The sequence below is a fragment of the Pygocentrus nattereri genome, chromosome 15 (assembly GCF_015220715.1).
Source record: "Pygocentrus nattereri isolate fPygNat1 chromosome 15, fPygNat1.pri, whole genome shotgun sequence".
Taxonomy (NCBI): Eukaryota; Metazoa; Chordata; class Actinopteri; order Characiformes; family Serrasalmidae; genus Pygocentrus; species Pygocentrus nattereri.
In genome coordinates, this window is record NC_051225.1 from 6,097,674 (window position 1) to 6,116,571 (window position 18,898).

The following is an 18,898-nucleotide window of genomic DNA, read 5'->3' on the forward strand; positions in this document are numbered from 1 at the left end:
TAATCCTAACGCTAAACTCAACCTCAACCCTAAACCTAATCCTAACCCTCACCCTGGCCCTAATCCTAACGCTAAACTCAACCTCAACCCAAAACCTAATCCTAACCCTCACCCTGGCCCTAATCCTAACGCTAAACTCAACCTCAACCCAAAACCTAATCCTAACCCTCACCCTGGCCCCAATCCTAACGCTAACATTAACCTCAACCCAAAACCTAATCCTAACCCTCACCCTGGCCCTAATCCTAACGCTAAACTCAACCTCAACCCAAAACCTAATCCTAACCCTCACCCTGGCCCTAATCCTAACGCTAAACTCAACCTCAACCCAAAACCTAATCCTAACCCTCACCCTGGCCCCAATCCTAACGCTAACATTAACCTCAACCCAAAACCTAATCCTAACCCTCACCCTGGCCCTAATCCTAACGCTAAACTCAACCTCAACCCAAAACCTAATCCTAACCCTCACCCTGGCCCTAATCCTAACGCTAAACTCAACCTCAACCCAAAACCTAATCCTAACCCTCACCCTGGCCCTAATCCTAATGCTAAACTCAACCTCAACCATAAACCTAATCCTAACCCTCACCCTGGCCCTAATCCTAACGCTAAACTCAACCTCAACCCAAAACCTAATCCTAACCCTCACCCTGGCCCTAATCCTAACGCTAAACTCAACCTCAACCCAAAACCTAATCCTAACCCTCACCCTGGCCCTAATCCTAATGCTAAACTCAACCTCAACCCAAAACCTAATCCTAACCCTCACCCTGGCCCTAATCCTAACGCTAAACTCAACCTCAACCCTAAACCTAATCCTAACCCTCACCCTGGCCCTAATCCTAACGCTAAACTCAACCTCAACCCTAAACCTAATCCTAACCCTCACCCTGGCCCTAATCCTAACGCTAAACTCAACCTCAACCCTAAACCTAATCCTAACCCTCACCCTGGCCCTAATCCTAACGCTAAACTCAACCTCAACCCTAAACCTAATCCTAACCCTCACCCTGGCCCTAATCCTAACGCTAAACTCAACCTCAACCCTAAACGTAATCCTAACCCTCACCCTGGCCCTAATCCTAACGCTAAACTCAACCTCAACCCTAAACCTAATCCTAACCCTCACCCTGGCCCTAATCCTAACGCTAAACTCAACCTCAACCCTAAACGTAATCCTAACCCTCACCCTGGGCCTAATCCTAATGCTAAACTCAACCTCAACCCTAAACGTAATCCTAACCCTTGTATGCTTTTGACATGTTACTGAGAGTCTGTTGAGTGTTCTTTTCATCTAAAAGGACCACTCAAAATAAAGCGTCACCACAATTTCTATTTAGTTCCTGAGTTTAAGATATTGTAAGAAATAAAATACAAACTTTTGTACAGACAACATGTTACGTTCTTATTTCTCTAGATTTTTCTAGAGTTGCGCATCAAAATGTGCTGCAGTGTGTTCTCTGTACAGGATGTGTACTTATAATGTACTTTCATCAAGCTGCATTAGAAAGGTGTGTAATGTAATCTGTTGGATTTGACTGGCTGGTTGGTCTCTAACTTCTGAAGATGATATCAATGATATCAATGATATCGAATCATATCTATCAGCAGACATTTGCTTCAAAAATGATTGATATCAGACAGACGGCTAGAAGTGACCAACGTTTCCAAACACTGCTTGATGGTGTGTTTATTGTACTCCTGAAGAGCAGAACAGTTGACAATGCGATGGTTGACGACTGCATGAAAATAAGACCATTTTAATTGTCTTACTGCATTTGTAACCTACAGAAATAAATTATATTTAATGCTAATCCAGGTGGATCAAGTCCCAGTTTCTACTTTTTATAAATGTTTATTTATTGCATTGGAACATATGTACATGAAAAATACTGGACATCAGCATCAGCCCACCATTCCCATATCAGTGCATGCATTCAGATTTGGTTGGGCACACTCAATAACAATAACAACACACCTCACAGTCATATCTATTAGCAGATTTTGTTATGGCTCTGACCTTGTCCAGTTCGTACACCTCACTGGCATCTTGCGCTTTGACATCAGGGTCCGCAGCAGCATGCAGGAGCAGTTCTGTGATCTTAGGCCCATCCGGGCCAAGCAGACCAGCTGCGACATGCAGTGGGTATAGGCCCTTTAGCTACAGAACATGAGGCAGCAAATATGTGATATATTTTTCAGCAGAGTACATTGGGCCTCATTCACCAATATCTGCCCAAGTTTTTTTGTAAATTTGTTCATGAGAAAGGTCCTAAGAAAAAGTTTATGTCAGATACATGACCGCAAAATTATTCACACCGTTGCACCAATGCCAAATAAGAAACACTGATAATCTCAGAAAATGTGTAAGTGGGTTTTAAGAAGAAATTTTGGTAACACTTTCTATGAAGGTCACGTTTGTAAGCATCTGTAAACACATTTATAACATGTTATAATGCATTCATAAGGCACTATAAACATTGCTATAAATATTTATAATAATTAATTACACTGAATTACACTTTATAGCCATGTTTATTATGCATTATGAATTGTTAATATAATGAATTATAAGTAGTGTTAATAGCATGTTATACTATTAGTACCAAAGGAGTCAATCTCAGCTTAGAGAGTATAAAGTAAAGATAAATACAAAGTTTATTTACACCGTGGGATTTCCAGTATTTTATTTTTCACTGCTGGTGCTGTTAGGCCTGCATCTTCCAGGCTTCAGTCATGAATATTCAGATGCTCCACACAGGCTGTCCAGCCTAGAATTACTGCTATGCTGTGCTTTTCTTACACAGTGCTCTCACTTTAAATGTTACCTTACATCACAGCAAACCAAGTACCTATCAGCCCCTCCACTGAATCCCCTCTGACATCACACTGAGCGTGAAGTTACTGTGGAGTAAAGGCCTGGAGAGGGAGTGGTGAGATAGTCGAGCGCTGTCATTGTAATTTGTTCCCTCACTGGTTCTAACGTCAATCACTAGAACCCTTCACTCTGTAACACTACACTACACTACAGTACAGTAATGCTAATTTCTGCTAGCATTCTACTGGATATGCAGTGTTAAGTTAGTGCCAGGCTAACGGTGGTGAACATTAACTTTGCCACATTGGGTAAAACACTGATGGCAGCACTAGTTTAAACTCTGACATTTGAAGCCTGTATTGTGCTTCATTATGTATTTTTTAGTGTTTCGGTAAATCCTTCAGTAAACACTTCAGCTTGAAGCCTAACTCTTAACACTGGAGGGGGCTTTAGGTCAGGACGCCTCACTTTATTTAGAGTGGACAACTTATGAGCTCTTATAATTTGTTATGCACAGTGCTTATAATGCATTATGTTAACAATTCATAATGCATAACAAGCACGGCTATAACATGTAATGCGTTTTTATACATTTTTCTAGCCATGTTTATGATGTCTTATGAATGCATTACAACATGTTATGAATGTGTTTATAGATGCTTACAAGCATGACATCCATAGAAAGTGTTAGAGAAATTTCTTCTTTAGAACGGTTGGTGAATGAGGCCCATTGGTTCCAAACCTTTGAATAGTGTCCACTAGACGTCACCACAAATCAAGTATCACTAATTATTGCTTCTAAATACAGAAAGGTTGCCCACACCTGCCATTAGAGAGCTAACCACCTGCAGAGTTTAGCTCTGATCCAAGTTTAACACACCTGATCCAGCTAATCAAGATCTTCAGGATTTGAATTTAACAGCCAGGTGCGTGGGATCCAAACCACAAGAGGGTGTGAGTGCAGGAGCAGGGTTGGGCTCCTCCAGAGGTGAAAGTGTGAGAGAATGAAGCCTCACCTCGGCGGGTAAGGGCAAGTCTGTGCAAGCGCCACACTCCAGCAGCCGCTTCACGCCCTCAACATGACCTGCTTTAATGGCCAGGAAGATGACAGGCATAGGGACGCTGGAGGCATTGGGGTCCGCCCCTCTGTCCAGGAGAAGCTTCAGAGTGGACCAGCGGACCTGATGTCTGTAACACCAGACAAGGACAAAAGCAATAAACCACACACACTGTATGATTTCATTCACATTCTACAAATTTTAATGGACTAAGATGCAGCACATCTGATTGGGTCTTAAAGCAATAGTCTGGCAATTCTCTTCTTGCCCCAAATGTAGTCATGAACAGTTTCTGACATTTGCTTCTGTAGGTCTGCACACGAACTATGAGGCTAATGTAGCTAACAAGTAATGGAAGTTTATGTACACCAGTTAGCACTGCACTAGCTAGGGGTGTTTGACAGGGCAAAGACAGAACACCACGATACCTCAAGATATTTCACAGTACATGATATACATACATACTGGTATTTTGTTTTTATGAGGCTTGTAAAGTTGAAAAAAAAAACCAGAAACACCACATTAAAAAAATGCTATTAAACTAAGAATACAATAATTTTGCTCAGTATTTGTACCTATATGTACCTCATTTAGGTATAATACCTATATCATACCTAAATGATCATGTTCTTGCCTTAAACCATGTCGCTATATAATCTCAAATAGACCTGATTATGTGGTTTTAGACACTGTATGACATAATAACAGTGGACAAAAGTGTGCATGGCTGAAAACAGTAGCAATACAGTAGCAAGTAGGAGCTGCTTTGGCTGGTCAACTATATTTGGGACAAGAGGGAAATCATTGACAAATTATCACTTTTAAGCTGATCTTAAAGAGAAATTCACTCTTTTTTCCAAATTTCTACATAATTCACACAATAGCATGTAAACAAAGTCAGTTGTCTGATGTGAAAAGATGCCTTGCTAAGAAATGTACTGGCTCTGATTTCTTTAGAGGTACTATCCAAGCCACCATTGAATCTATAACACACATAGATTCACTGGTGGTTTCTGAGCTTTATATGTAATGGTGATGTTGGTAAGATAGTGGTGAATCTGGAAAAAAATAAGTTTTAATTGTGGACTACTTTGCCTTACAACACACTGTATGTAACTCTGCCACGATCATTTTAAAATATATATGATTTAGGCCAAAATTTCATTTCAGGGCTACCTTGAAACACTGCCTCAGGCATCAGACAGGGTATTCATAACCATGACTTGAAATTTGCCTTTCTCTATGGGAAGAGGCATTAAATATTTCAGATGTCTGGTTCCTATCATCACCACTGTGAACAATTCTGACTTAGAACAGAGCATTTCACATTAAAGACATTCTAAACGATCCTGTTTACACTTTAATTTAATTGTTGTTTCATACTGGATAAGTGTTGTGAAATCTGTGGAATTCCCCTCTCATTCATATAGTGTCTTTAGGCACTAAAATCAAAGTTGAAGACTCACTCAGTCTTCATGAGCGCCATCTTACGGACAGTTTCAGGGGTGTTTGCAGGCTTCACGTGGCCTCCTTGGCACAGGGCCTCTACCATTTGATGCATGATGTCCTCTGTGACGTTCACACTAAAGCTAGCCATGGAAAGAGCTGAGTCAAAGGCAGGATCCTCCACTGCGCTCCAGCTTTTCTCCTCTGATGTGCTCCTCGGATCCAGATCTTGCTCTCCGGAAGGGGCGCCTGCACCCTCATCCTCTCCTTGGCTCAAAGTAACTGAGTTTTTCCCGTCTAGCACCTGGATAGACCTCTCCTGAGCTTCAGCCTCTTGATGAACCTCCTCTGCTCTTTGGGGACTTTCAGTGCACTCAGTGTTTTCTGGAGCGCTTGGGTCCTCAGCTCTGCTGAAACCCTCAGCTGAAGGATCATCACATTGCACCTGGTCACTTTGGCTGGCTGTGATCATTTCTCTATCACTTTTGTGTCCATGCCTCTCTCTCAGGGGGTCAACATACTCCTCTTGATGCGTGCCTGAAGGGGCTCTTCTCTGCAGAATGAGGGAAAAGATGCTGTTAAGAGTAAATGCACATCAACACGATGAAAGTGGCTTGACCTAAAATCCAGTTAACCTCAGCACAAAGTATATAGCACCTTTCATATAAACAGCTGTGATTCAAAATGCTTAAATATACATATATTGATATTATTGAGTCATGTTATTATAAAATGTATGTATATATACATATACATACACATTTTATAATAACATGACTCAATAAACAGCAACATAATAATGACTTAATATGTATTAAATAGTATGTTAATATAGTAAATAAATAAATAAATGTAATACGTTTTAATAAATTGCAGCATTACTTAGTAGCATACAAATAATCAATTAGTATAAATCAGAGCATTAATAATAGTTAATAATGATTTAGTTATTAGCTTTAAAGAAAGAAAGAAAGACAGAAAGAAAGAAAGAAAAGAAAATCCGGGTCTGAGCCCCCATGAGCGTCGCCAGTGGGAACAGTGGCAAGGAAAAACTGCCTAAAAGAGGAAGAAACCTTGAGAGGAAGCAAGACTCAGAAGGGGAACCCATCCTCCTCTGGTCGACACCGGACAGCAAACGTTATTACTATGAAGTTTCATAGAATAAAGTGGGGGAAAAAAAGGAAGCAGTGGCTAATTTGATTAGTTTATGATTATACAGCAGCAGCAACAGCGGTGGTCAAGCCGACGGCTGGTGAGCAGTGGCAGCCGATCAGGGCAGAAGGGCCAACAGCATCAGACGCACAGGGTGGGCAGCTGTTCAACTCGGCAAAGAAAAGAAGAAAACAGTCAGTTCTGTAGAGAGTGGCTGACCACAGATTACAGTATAACAGAGCAGCAGAGACTCCGGAGTCTAGACCTGCCGGAGTCTCTGCTGCTCGCTCTGCTCTGCTTCAGGAAAGGAAAAAAACATATAAATTAAACAGAAAATTACATGGAAGCCTCAACAAGGTTCGGGGTGTCCACTATATATTACAGCTTCCATTCTTTTCAGGAGACCAGCTTTTGGGTTATTTTTCCACACCTCCAAAGTTCAGTCTTAGAAGTTGGTTGCACTTTCTGCTTTTCATCATCTAATATATTTCATCATCAGCTCATAAAACCTTTTTATCAGATCGGAAACGAATGGGGCTTGATCTTCTCCTCTGATGAAAGCTTTAAGCGTGTTTGTTCACTTTCTACGGGGACAGTTTTGCTGGTCTGTCAGGCCTTGCTCGGTTGTGAGGAGTCCCATTTTTTCCCACTTATTTTCCTTTGACTTTCCCCATCTTTTTGAAAGTTGATTATCTTACATCTTATCTAATCAGAAATATCTACTTTAGCCATTTTATATGCATTTTATATGCAAAACTGACTCCTTTTATGTCCAGAGTATGTTGGAAGGACACGGCTGTAGCTCTTCAGTTATCATACACACTATACTCCCTGACGTCTGTGCAGTACTGCAGTAAGTAGAGTAAGAAAACTGAAGAAGAGAGAGAGATATGAAGAAAAGGCACTGTTAAAGCACTGTTAAAGGTAAGTCTTATGATTATGTTTAATTATGTTCGACTGCAACTGCACTGCCCTCAGGTCTTCAGGCAGCTGTTCCAAAGGGTTCCCAGTTCTAACAGGCCTGAGTCACTTCATCGGTTTATTATCAAGTCATTCATGAGCTGAATGTGAAACAGGCATTTGGACTCATTCGCCAATATCATCCTACGTTTGTTCTTAAATGCGTTCCTGAGAAAAGGCGCTAAGAAACAGCGTCAGATTCATGACGTGATCTCGAGTGTGTGTAGATTCTGTTCCTACCTAAGAATAAACCTCAAATTAGAAAAAAGATGGTGAATGTTAGAATCTCTGCAAAAATTAAGAGAAGAAATTTCTGCTAAAGATTAGTTGGTGGAGGAGGCCCACTGTTACTCCAGCACAGGTTAAAAATCGTGCTGGACGTGAATTTTAGCCTACCTCTGGGTTTGGGGTGTCTTTCTGAGATCCCCTCTCAGCCACTGTCTCTTGTAGAGACTGGAATGGGTAGTAGAGGACGGCGCACACAGCCAGAGCGGACATGCCTTCAGCATTCAGCTTATTCACATCAGCCCCACTGTCCAGCAGCAAGTGGATCACATCATCGTGACAGTTCACCTGCACAGAGATAACACTTTTCACAGAGGTAATGAAATAATGTGTATGAAGATCATACAGACTAGTGTTTAAAATGTAGAACAGAAAAGCTTATCAGCTGTTGAGCTGCAACTGATCCACATGTCTGTGAGTCAGTGAGGAAAGAGCACACAGGCGCTGCCATCTACTGGCCAAAAAAACATTCACATTTGCATGAAGTAGCCAATGAGAAAGGGCGAGCTCTTTTCCTACAAAAGCAACTCAACAGCACCACAACAGAAAGACCTCAGCTGCTCAAGTTAAATACTATGTTATGTGACAAAATGTACTCAATTTTTAAGCTTCTGCATGCTTAAAAAAGATGGTTCTTCAAGGCTTTTTTAATAAAGAAAATGGTTCTGTATAGAACAATGAACACTCAAAGAACCCTTTGCACGATTAAAAGGTTCTTAGTATCATGAACAGGTTCTTCAGATCGATAGAGAATGTGTTGTAGATGGTTCTACTTAGAATCCTTTGTGAAAAATGGTTCTACATAGCACCTAAAATGGGTTACAAGCCAAAGAACCCATCTTTGTTACTACACAGACGCCTTTTTGCTAAGACTGTACAGGTAGAGATGGCCCTGCTGGTATCAGGAGAAAATACTGATTTTCCAGGATCTGATCCAGCATTTTCAACTGCTATACCCTGAGGGTGGACAACAGAGACAGGCTGCTGACTGGCTACAGCTGCTAAAGGAGAACCCTACGCTGGCCACTTATTATATTTTAAACATCTAGTATTTTTACATAAATTGTTCTGGCTGTATTGATTTCAAAAACAATAATGTGGTGGGTTCAAAAGACCACTAAGTAACAAACACACCAACACCACACAAGGGCTAAATGGACTGCCATGTATTGTGCTTCACTCCTTTCAATTTCAGTGTGAATGGGCAAGGCTAAACTGCTGTAGGCTGAATAGGTGGACATGTGTAATTTCCATATATGGACTGGGAATAGAGTGATCCATTTTAAAACTTTAGCCATGTTTACATACTGTGTTAAACTTAAAAAACAATATTTTTTTCCATCATATGGACCCTATGAAAATAGTTTATTTTAAAGTTTAACAGCTTTAAAGGAGAAAAAAGTTTTAAAATCAGTGTCTAGCAGAAAAAACTGGTATTGTGCTATCTTTGTCTATGCCATGCAAAAAATGTAATCGTTCAGCTTGATCTTACACCGAACATACTAAATACTCTAACCTTCTAAAGTGGTAAAATTATTAAATTCATGGTCAAAAAACATTTCTCAAAAACAAATTACAAACACTGGCACTCCTTCAGTTTTCCAAGCTAAAAGCCCGGAGTTAATCCCGGCAGGCACTTTGAATGAAGTTCACACTTATCATTATGTATCAGTATATCTCTATGCCTGCACTGGCATGACTAAAAGCCACAACTCATAAGCAATCTTCAATAAAAATGGCCAAAACTGGACTATACTGAGTCACTCATAAAAAATGGGTCTTCCTGTAAAACATGGGAGGGCAGTAGTGAGTTTTACCGTAGCAGCAATGAGGGCAGTGAACCTTCCAGCATCACCAACATCAGGGTGGACGTTTCCAGCTCGCAGGACATTGCGTACAGCTGAGGGGTCACCAAAGGTTGCCTCTCTGATGAGTCTTTCTGAGCTGAGCTCCAGGGGTCCCTTAGACCCAAATGGCTCCCTGTTCATAGCCAGGACAGCAGCAACGTTCCAGCACAGGCCTTCAGCCTCAAATCTGCAATAAAAGGTAAAAGACTGGGCTTTTTAAGATAGACGTGATATTATTATTTGCACTTTATTAGATATCAGTGTTTCTACATCTCTAAATTATAGGAGTGTACAGTACTGTCAGTAAGTCAGAGACTACATTTATTTAATTTCCAGTCAAAATGGCTATGAATTATATAGTGTCAAAAACACACAGAAGCTTCAACAACTGAACAAGTATTTATTGTCCATCCTTCACCTTTATTACTAAAGTGGGGTCAGACAAAGAAATGGAAAGAGAACCAGAGGGACCAGCCATATGAGGGGCAAACCAAGTGGAAGCCAACTGTTTTGCTGGAGGGAGGGCAAACTCCTTCAAAGAAATCTGCAGGGATATTTTTCCACTCGTTTAAAGTTCAGTCTTAGAAGTTGGTTGCATTATCTGTCCCTTAGATCCAAGCAATCCCAACACATTCAACGATGTTGAGGTCGGGACTCTGGATTTTGTAAGGTATTGTAAATATCGGGTCTAACACAATCTTTCATTTACTACTGGATAGTTTGAATATTAATTAAAACTATAATTAGGAATTATTAATTTAATAATTCCTAATATTTTTTAATGTACTATTTACACAGCACTAGAATGTAGACCTGGGGTCTCCAACAATGGTCCTGGAGAGCTACCTTCCTGCAGAGCCTAGTTCCAACCACACCTGGTCTAGCTAAACCTCTTTTCAAGTCCCTGATTGGCTGGTTCAGATGTACTACAGTTAAAAGGGAAACCCACCAATTTTTCAAAAATGTTGCATAATCCCTCTGTTGCGAAATAATATAGACAATTTATTTATTATCCAAAACCACCAGTGAACCTGAGTTTTACGTGCACTGTTGAGGATAGTAAAATAATGGAAAATCTGAAAAAAAAAAAAATCTTTGGGGACAATTTTTGTATTATAACACCGTGCATATACCCCTTCACCATGAATACATTCAAATAAATTGATGAACAACACATTTTAGACCAAAATGTTATCACAAAACTATCATAAAACAATGTCTCAGGCATCAGGTAGTGTATTCATAAACTTTTAATGTAATAACTTTCTGTGAGGCGTCACGGTTGGCTCCTCCCACTACTCCATGTGCTTTTTCTGTTTACTTTCTGATCGTCCACATGCCCCTTTGTTTTGATCTTCAACATGCATTTGTTTTTCGTCTAGTCCGGCCCCTTGTTTCGTGACTCCGCCCCTGATTGTCGCCACCTGTTTTCCACCTGTCCCTCGTTATTCCTGTGTTTTTATAAGCCCCTGTTTGCCCTTTGTTTTTCACTGGTCTTTGTACTGTTTGTTGTTTGGTTATGTTTGAGATGTTTGAGATGTTTGAGATGTTTGTCTGAGGTTCTGTTTGGATTGTTTGAGGTTCTGTGTTTTGTCTCATTCCCTCCTGCTCTTTGTGTTGGATATATGAACCTGGACTGTCTTGACCCTGATTTTGGATTTGCCCATAATAAATCTTGCTTGTCTCCGCACATGCGCCCGCCTCAACATCGCTCCTCGTTACGTGAGGGAGCTTTTAGAGGCATTAAACTCTTCAGATGTTTGGTTCCAATCACCACCACTGTGAGCACTTCAGACTAAGTTTCTCCAGAATAGAGCATTTTACACCAAACCACTCTGAATGATTTTGTTTGCATCTTAACCACTGAATTATGTGGAAATTGAAGTTTCCCTTTACATAGGGGCAGCTTACTGGATACAGGTTGGAACTAAACTCTGTGTTTTTAATTCATTGTAATATACTGAATCACTGCCCTCACCCACAGTCATTTGCACAGTCAGGTTACTCTGGTCAATCAAAAAGTTATAGAGTTCATAAAATAATGAGTCCAGCTGTGCTGCTGACCTGTGTGTGTGGACATGGGCCTCTATTCGCTGCTGCACGGGCAGACCTTCTGAGAATGATGGTGTGATTACATCGCTCCTGCCAAAGAAGTGCAGGTCCAGTTCTTGCCTCAAGTGGCGAGTTATGGGCAGGTGGTCCGAGTCGATGGAATAGCAGTGGATGTCTGGCGGCAGAATGAACCACTCGTCCTCCAGCAGTGAAGGGTCATCAAGCAGAGATGTATCAACTGAGTGGACTTGCTTGTTTTCTGTACCGGGCCTTGTAATTAGGGAAGGGTGGGTGAGGCCCTCAGCTTGGGTCTGGGAACATGTATGACAGACACAATCACTATTTCAAATCTAATGTTTAAACAATGTGTTCTGAACTAAAATAGCTTTTAAATGTCATTGTCAGTTTTACTTATTTCACTTTTAATTAAAGGAGGGCAACATGGCAAAAATATCACAATACTTCAAGACATTTTCACAATATACGATGTCATGATAATTATTTTTTCAGACATCTGGTTAGTTGGAACAGAGAAGAAAGAACCAGTAGTGCTACATTTTTAAAAAATAATCAAAAACTGTGATTTTTATTCAATATTTGACACACCCTGTCGCAGGAGATCTAGCTAAACTGGACAAATTTTGCTCTTTTCCAATGAAACATGCAGTTGGTCAGTGTTCTACAAGTACCAATGATATATATGATATATTCAGAAAAGCATAGTGTCTTCTATTGTGACATAATTTATCACAAAAATTATAAATATCGTCTTAATGCCCAGTCCTACTTTTAATGGTTGGCTGTTTATGATCAACAATCTGTCCACCATGGTGATGTCATTGTCGCTGCTGGGTTCAGAATAATCCATCAACCAAAAATATCCAGCCAACAGTGGTCCTGTGGTCAGAAACTGACCACTGATGATGGGCTACTTTCTAAGGATAACAAACTTGTGTCTGAAAAAATTAGGTATGGTCTCTATCTACACTATATGGCCAAATGTATGTAAACATACCTCCTAATTATTGAGTTTGGAACACACCCTTTGCAAATACGTGTGTATGATCAAGGACATAGACATGCAGTCCCCATAGACAAAAAGTGGCAGTAGAATAGGTCATACTGAAGAGCTCATTGACTTTAAACCTGATACTGTTATAGGATTCCACCTCTGCCACAAGTCAGAAATTTTGCACCGCTAACTCTGCCCCAGTCAACTGTAAGTGCTACTACTGTGATAAAGAAGCGTTTAAGAGAAACAACGTCTCAACCACAAAGTAGTATGCCATGGAAACTCACAGAGTAGGTATGCCAAGTGCTGAAACACACAAAAATGGCCTATCCTCTGTTGCATCACTCACAACAGAGCTCCACTCTAGAAGGACTGCCTCTAGAAGAAACATCAGCTCAAGAATAGTGTATTGAGAGCTTCGTGAAATGGGTTTCCATGATCGAGCAACTGCACACAAGCCTACATTCTAAGAAAAATTCTCCAAGGGTTCTTTGGTAAAAAAAGCGGCCCTGCAAAGAACCATGAACACTCATGATGCACAAAACCCTTTAATCATGCAAAAGGTTCTTTGAGTGTTCACGGTTCTTTATAGAACAATTTTCTTTCCTAACATACCCTTAAAGAACCATCTTTTAGGATCACAGTGGACAATGCCAAGTGTCAGAATGCAACAGTGTGCCAACAATAAAGTTTGGTGGAGGAGGGATAATGGTCTGGAGCTGTTTTTCAGAGTTTGGGCCGCTTAGTTTCAGTGAAGGGTAATGTTAATGTCACAGCATGCAAAGACATTTGAGACAATTATATGCTTTCAAATTTTTGACAGCAGTTCGGGGAAGACCCTTTCCAAAATGACTGTGCTCCTGTACTCAAAGTGAGCTCCATAAAGACGTTATTTGACGAGTTTCCTTCCCAGTATGTCTTCCCAGACTAGTATGTTTTCCCACAGACATACTAGTGGAAAGCCTTCCCAGAAGTGTGGAGGCTGTTACACCTGCAAAGGGAGGGGCAACTCTATATTAATGCCAGTGGTCTTGTCCAACAAGTGTCAAGGTGTGAGGGTCAGGTGTCCACATTCTTTTGGCCATATAGTGTGCATACCTATGAAGTGTACAATCAAGGCATGTGTTTTCTAATAAACTGGCCAATATATATATATTGATTGCATGTCCATGGAAAAACAAAGATCACATATCCCTGCCTTTCAAGTATTTGTTATGAGCAAACGCTTGAACAGAGCAATATTGAAGCTCATCCTTGCCTCGGTCAGACATTCTTGTTCTGGGAGTCGGGCCGCGTAACCTGGGACAGCCTTTAGCGTGAATGCTCCCTCTACTCTTGTGCAGAGACGCAGCAGCCACTGTCTGTACCATATACCCACATCCTGCCGTCCATCTCCATATGTGACCACTCCAGGCCCAAAGCGTTCATCAGCATGGTACAGACCCTAAGTGGACAGGAGTTCAGTGCAAAGAAGGTTGCAGTGGGTGCACTAAGGGCTTTTTTAAATGCTTAAAAAAGGCAAAGACTTGAGAGAAAATCATTTTTAAATGATAATTAATAGCACAGATTTATGCAATAATCCATACTTGGTAAATCATTACATAACATCTAACCACTGTCAAACCCCAGCATTCAACAGTGAACAAACAACTGACATATCCTGTCAATTACTGGCATGCAACTTCCCACTAAGCTGTGTTTTACCTCAAAGGTAGTTCCATCTGGGAACACATGGACCCCATATCCCTCTTTACGATTCAGATAAAACTTCCCAGTGAACCGCGACCCATCCGGCCAGGAGTATGTTCCACTCCCATGGCGGTAATCCTTGTAGAAGGAGCCTTCATATGCCTAAGTAGCAAATAAAACACCTGGTCACTACAGAAGGACCTCAGGATGAATGAACAGACCACTTCAGCTGAAATGTCATGATAACAGAATACAGTCTTTCAGTTTACTTACATATGGCAGTATCTGTGGTGGGTTCATATGTATTGTACATGTGAAGCAGGTGTTCACATTTAAAATAAGTCAATACAATGCAGCACTTTTGTCAGTACAGCACAGAAGTTTGCAGTGTAGTTAATAAGCACAAAATTGGTGATCATTTAAGGTTAATCAGTGCCAGACTAGTTCAGTGGTTCCCAGCTCCAGTCCTGCAGCCTACCTATATACAGTGCCTTGAAAAAGTATTCATACCCTTTGAACTTTTCCACATTTTTTCATGTTATACCCACACACATAAATGTATTTTATTGGGATTTTATGTGAAAGACCAAAGAAAATGTTATAGTTTTCAGCATTTTTTACAATCTTGGAAGCGTGGCATGCATTTGTACTCAGCTCCCCTGAGTCAATACTTTGTAGGAACACCTTTCATTGCAATGACAGCTGCGAGTCTTTAGGAGTACGTCTCTACCAGCTTTGCACATCCAGATGCCGAGATTTTTGCCCATTTTTCTTTGCAAAATAGCTCAGTCAGATTGGATAAGGAGTGTCTGTGAACAGCAGTTTTCAAGTCTTGCCACAGAATCTCAATGGGATTTAGGTCTAGACTTTGACTGGGCCATTCTAAGACGTGAATATGCTTTGATCTAAACCATTCCTTTGTAGCTCTGGCCGTATGTTTAGGTCGCTGTCCTGCTGGAAGGCGAACCTCTGTCCCAGTCTCAAGTCTTTTGCAACCTCTAACAGGTTTTCCTCCAGGGTTGCCCTGTATTTAGCTCCATCCATCTTCCCATCAACTCTGACCAGCTTCCCTGTCCCTGCTGAAGAGAAGCATCCCCAGAGCATGATACTGCCACCACCATGTTTCAGGGTGGCGATGGTGTGTTCAGGGTGATGTGCGGTGTTAGCTTTCCACCACACATAGCGTTTTGCATTTAGGCCAAAAGGTTCAACTTTGGTCTCGTCTGACCGGACCACCTTCATCCACATGTTTGCTGTGTCCCCTACATGGCTTGTGGCAAACTGCAAACGGGACTTCTTATAGCTTGCTTTCAAAAATGGGTTTCTTCTTGCCACTTTTCCATAAAGGCCAGATTTGTGGAATACACAACTAATAGTAGTCGTGTGGACAGATTCTCTCACCTGAGCAGTGGATCGCTGCAGCTCCTCCAGAGTGACCAGTGGCCTCTTGGCTTCTTCTCTAATTAGTGCTCTCCTTGCCTGGGCTGCCAGTTTAGGTGGACGGCCATGTCTTGGTGGGTTTGCAGTTGCGCCATACTCCTTCAATTTTTGGACGATGGGTTGAACAGTGCTCCATGAGACGTTCATAGCTTGGGATATTTTTTTTTTTATGACCTATCTCTGCTTTACACTTCTCCACAACTTTATACACACAGGTGGACTCTATTTACTAATTAGGAGACTTCTGAAGGCCAGTTGGTCACCCTGGTTTTTAGTTAGGGGTATCAGAGTACAGGGGGCTGAATACAAATGCACGGCACACTTTTCAGATTTTTATGTATTAAAAATGTTGAAAACTATGTATAATTTTCTTTTCACTTCAGAACTACTTGCTACTTTGTGTTGGTCTATGATACATTTATAAAATACATTTAAGTTTGTGGGTGTAACATGAAAAAGTCTGGAAAAGTTCAAGGGGTATGAATACTTTTTCAAAGCACTGTACATATATATATATATATATATATATATATATATATATATATATATATATATATCTCACGACAGGAGGGTTCTTCACATTGATGGAGAATGTGCTGCAGATGGCTCTATACAGAACCTTTCTGAAAAGGGTTCTAGATAGCACCAAAAAAGGTTCTTCTATTGTAACAATGTCAAGCTTGCAACAACCGAAGAACACTTATCGTTGCTACACGGCACCTTTTTCAAAAAGGTTCTATATATAATCACATAAAACAAACCCTTCCTTAATCTGAGGAACCCTTTCACCATGCAAAGAAACCTCTATCATGCAAATGGTTCTTTGTATTCTATATAGGACCATTTTCTTTACTAAAGAACTCCCGAAGAACCATATTTAAGTGTGCATAGTTCTACATAGAACCTGCCACTCACATCAATCTTGTAACAATATGAGAACCCTTTTCGTGCTATATGGAGCCATTTTCAAAAAGGTTCTAAATAGAACCATATACAACACATTAGATACAACCATATACAGCCTTTAATAATGTAAAGAGGTCTTTAAGTGTTGAGTGTTGAGTCATGCTGCCCACCTCTCCGCTGGCCCAGGTGAAGACCCCACCTCCCTGTTTCAAACCGTCCACAAACTCTCCTCTGTACGTGGATCCGTCAGTCCAGCGCTGCTCTCCTGCTCCTGCTCCTGCTCCTGCTCCGGCTCCGGCTCCCTTACTCCTCACTGCATGCGACATGCAGCTGCGCCCTCTTCTGCCCAGTAACGGCATTACAGCAACATTGTGGGTGATGAACGTCCCGGAGCATTTCAGAGTGACCGCTCGAGTTCACGTTTTCTAAGGGAGTAAAAGTTTTGCTCGGGCGCTGATCTGTTACTGTAACAGCGGCAGTGTGAAGCAGAACTTTTTAACGCTTTCTTTATGTTTTCTGGATCAACACGAACGCGCTCTATAAGCGCTCGAGGCAGTTTGGTTACTTTGACAACGGCAGTTTTAATTAGTTCGCATTTAAAAAATAAAAACTTTAGCTTTTACCAAAACGTCCCAAAACACTGTGAGTGAAGAGCGCTGAGAATCGACCTGCTGCTCTTACAGGCGGCTATTTCCACTCAGACGGCCCGCTGTAATGAACTTGGTCGGAGTGCCTGTGCTGTGCGAGCCCAGTGGAGCCCAGAGGAGCCCAGAGGAACCCACCGTCACCGGGGAGCTGCGGACTCCACCGGAGAAAAGCGAACAGACCGAGTCATAACTCCAAAAAGACATTCGATACGCCCAGCCCAGCGTGTTTACATCGCCCTTTCTGTTCCCAAGTTACAGAGGGCATGCAGCTTAGCAACAGGGGCGTCCCGGGGTGTCTCGGTCTCTCGGTGTCTCTCTCTCTCTCTCTCTCTCTCTGGCTCCTAGTTGTTCAGTAACTCTGAGCTACTTATTCGGGTGAGCTACTCTCTCCACTGATCTGAGTAATTAGTAACTAGTCATTTTTCCCTTGTTTGTGCTGCACTGCCTGTTTCCAATGTATAGTTCCTCACTTTTGCACTTATTTTTGGCCAAAATGATCCAGAAAGAGAAAAACAGTGCCTAACTATCTTCCTGTGATAGCTGCTAGATATGACAGGAAGTTCCGCTGCGGTTCTGACGGCTTGTCAGAGCCGGTCTATAAGCACTCTGGCCTCCTCCGGTTTCCCCGTTATATCAACAACACGACCGCTAAACGCCAGATGGCGCCCGCGAGAGAGCCCTCATTGAATGGGAGCTAAATGGCTAAAAACAAAAGGTTAAAATAGTTTCTAATCATTTGCCCTGAACTTTCCTTTAACTTTAGAAAGCAGAAGGTTGTTTGTTTTACTAAAAAGCAAAGAAAACTTGCCTTCGTTTCGTTTTTTCCAACAGGAAACAGGTTTTTAGCAGCAGGACACTAGCATTACTGCTACTGAGTGCTAACTGGTTGGCGAGTGGAGCGGCTCATCTATTGTTTTGCTCAAATGCTCCACATTAACCTCTTCTTATAAACCTTGTCTCCAAAATGTTAACTTTACAGGAGAAGCAAAAAACCTACCTTACGTTTAATGCAAGTCAATGGAACCAGAATTTTATTCAAGTCATTTTGGGCCGTTTCTTTTAGTCCTTTCATCATGAAATTTACACACAATGTAAAGGACAACAGAATATATATTTATATACATACACACACACACACACATACAAAGTATATTCTCTATATATGCTCACTCACGTGGTGCAGCAGTAGCACTGTCACCCATAAAAGCAGCGGTTCGAACCCCGGGTGCTTCTTCAGTGGTGGTAGCTGCTGTGTTTGGGGGCAGTCATGGCCTGGAGGTTGGGGATCCAGCCTCATGACCGGAAGGTTGCCAGTTCGATCCCCAGAGCCGACAGCACATGACTGAGGTGTCCTTGAGCAAGACACCTAACTCTCAACTGCTCCCCGGGTGCTGCGGATTGGGCTGCCCACCACTCCGGGCAAGTGTGCTCACTGCCCCCTTGTGTGTGTGTGTGTGTGTGTGCTCACTAGAGTGTATGTGGTGTTTCACTTCACGGATGGGTTAAATGCAGAGGTGAAATTTCCCTGTTGTGGGACTAATAAGGGTCAATTACAATAACAACTCTCCTGAAGACTATATGTA

General features: G+C 41.5%; 1 protein-coding gene across 3 annotated transcripts in view; it reads right to left on the bottom strand.

Annotated features, from left to right (window-relative positions):
• ankmy1 (ankyrin repeat and MYND domain containing 1) overlaps positions 1–17,921 on the bottom strand; it is a 33,150-nt gene extending 15,229 nt beyond the window's left edge. For 2 of the 3 annotated variants that reach the window (XM_017693334.2, XM_017693333.2), the window contains exons 1-9: positions 16,839–17,921; positions 14,338–14,484; positions 13,892–14,077; positions 11,634–11,932; positions 9,540–9,756; positions 7,834–8,010; positions 5,346–5,878; positions 3,838–4,009; positions 2,024–2,164 (exon numbers count right to left, since the gene is read on the bottom strand). In XM_017693334.2, coding sequence (XP_017548823.1) covers positions 2,024–2,164; positions 3,838–4,009; positions 5,346–5,878; positions 7,834–8,010; positions 9,540–9,756; positions 11,634–11,932; positions 13,892–14,077; positions 14,338–14,484; positions 16,839–17,027 — 2,061 coding nt within the window. In that variant the 5' untranslated portion in view covers positions 17,028–17,921. The remainder of the gene's footprint in view (positions 1–2,023; positions 2,165–3,837; positions 4,010–5,345; positions 5,879–7,833; positions 8,011–9,539; positions 9,757–11,633; positions 11,933–13,891; positions 14,078–14,337; positions 14,485–16,838) is intronic. The other variant, XM_017693332.2, reaches the window with a different exon arrangement.
• Between the last annotated feature and the right edge of the window lie 977 nt (positions 17,922–18,898).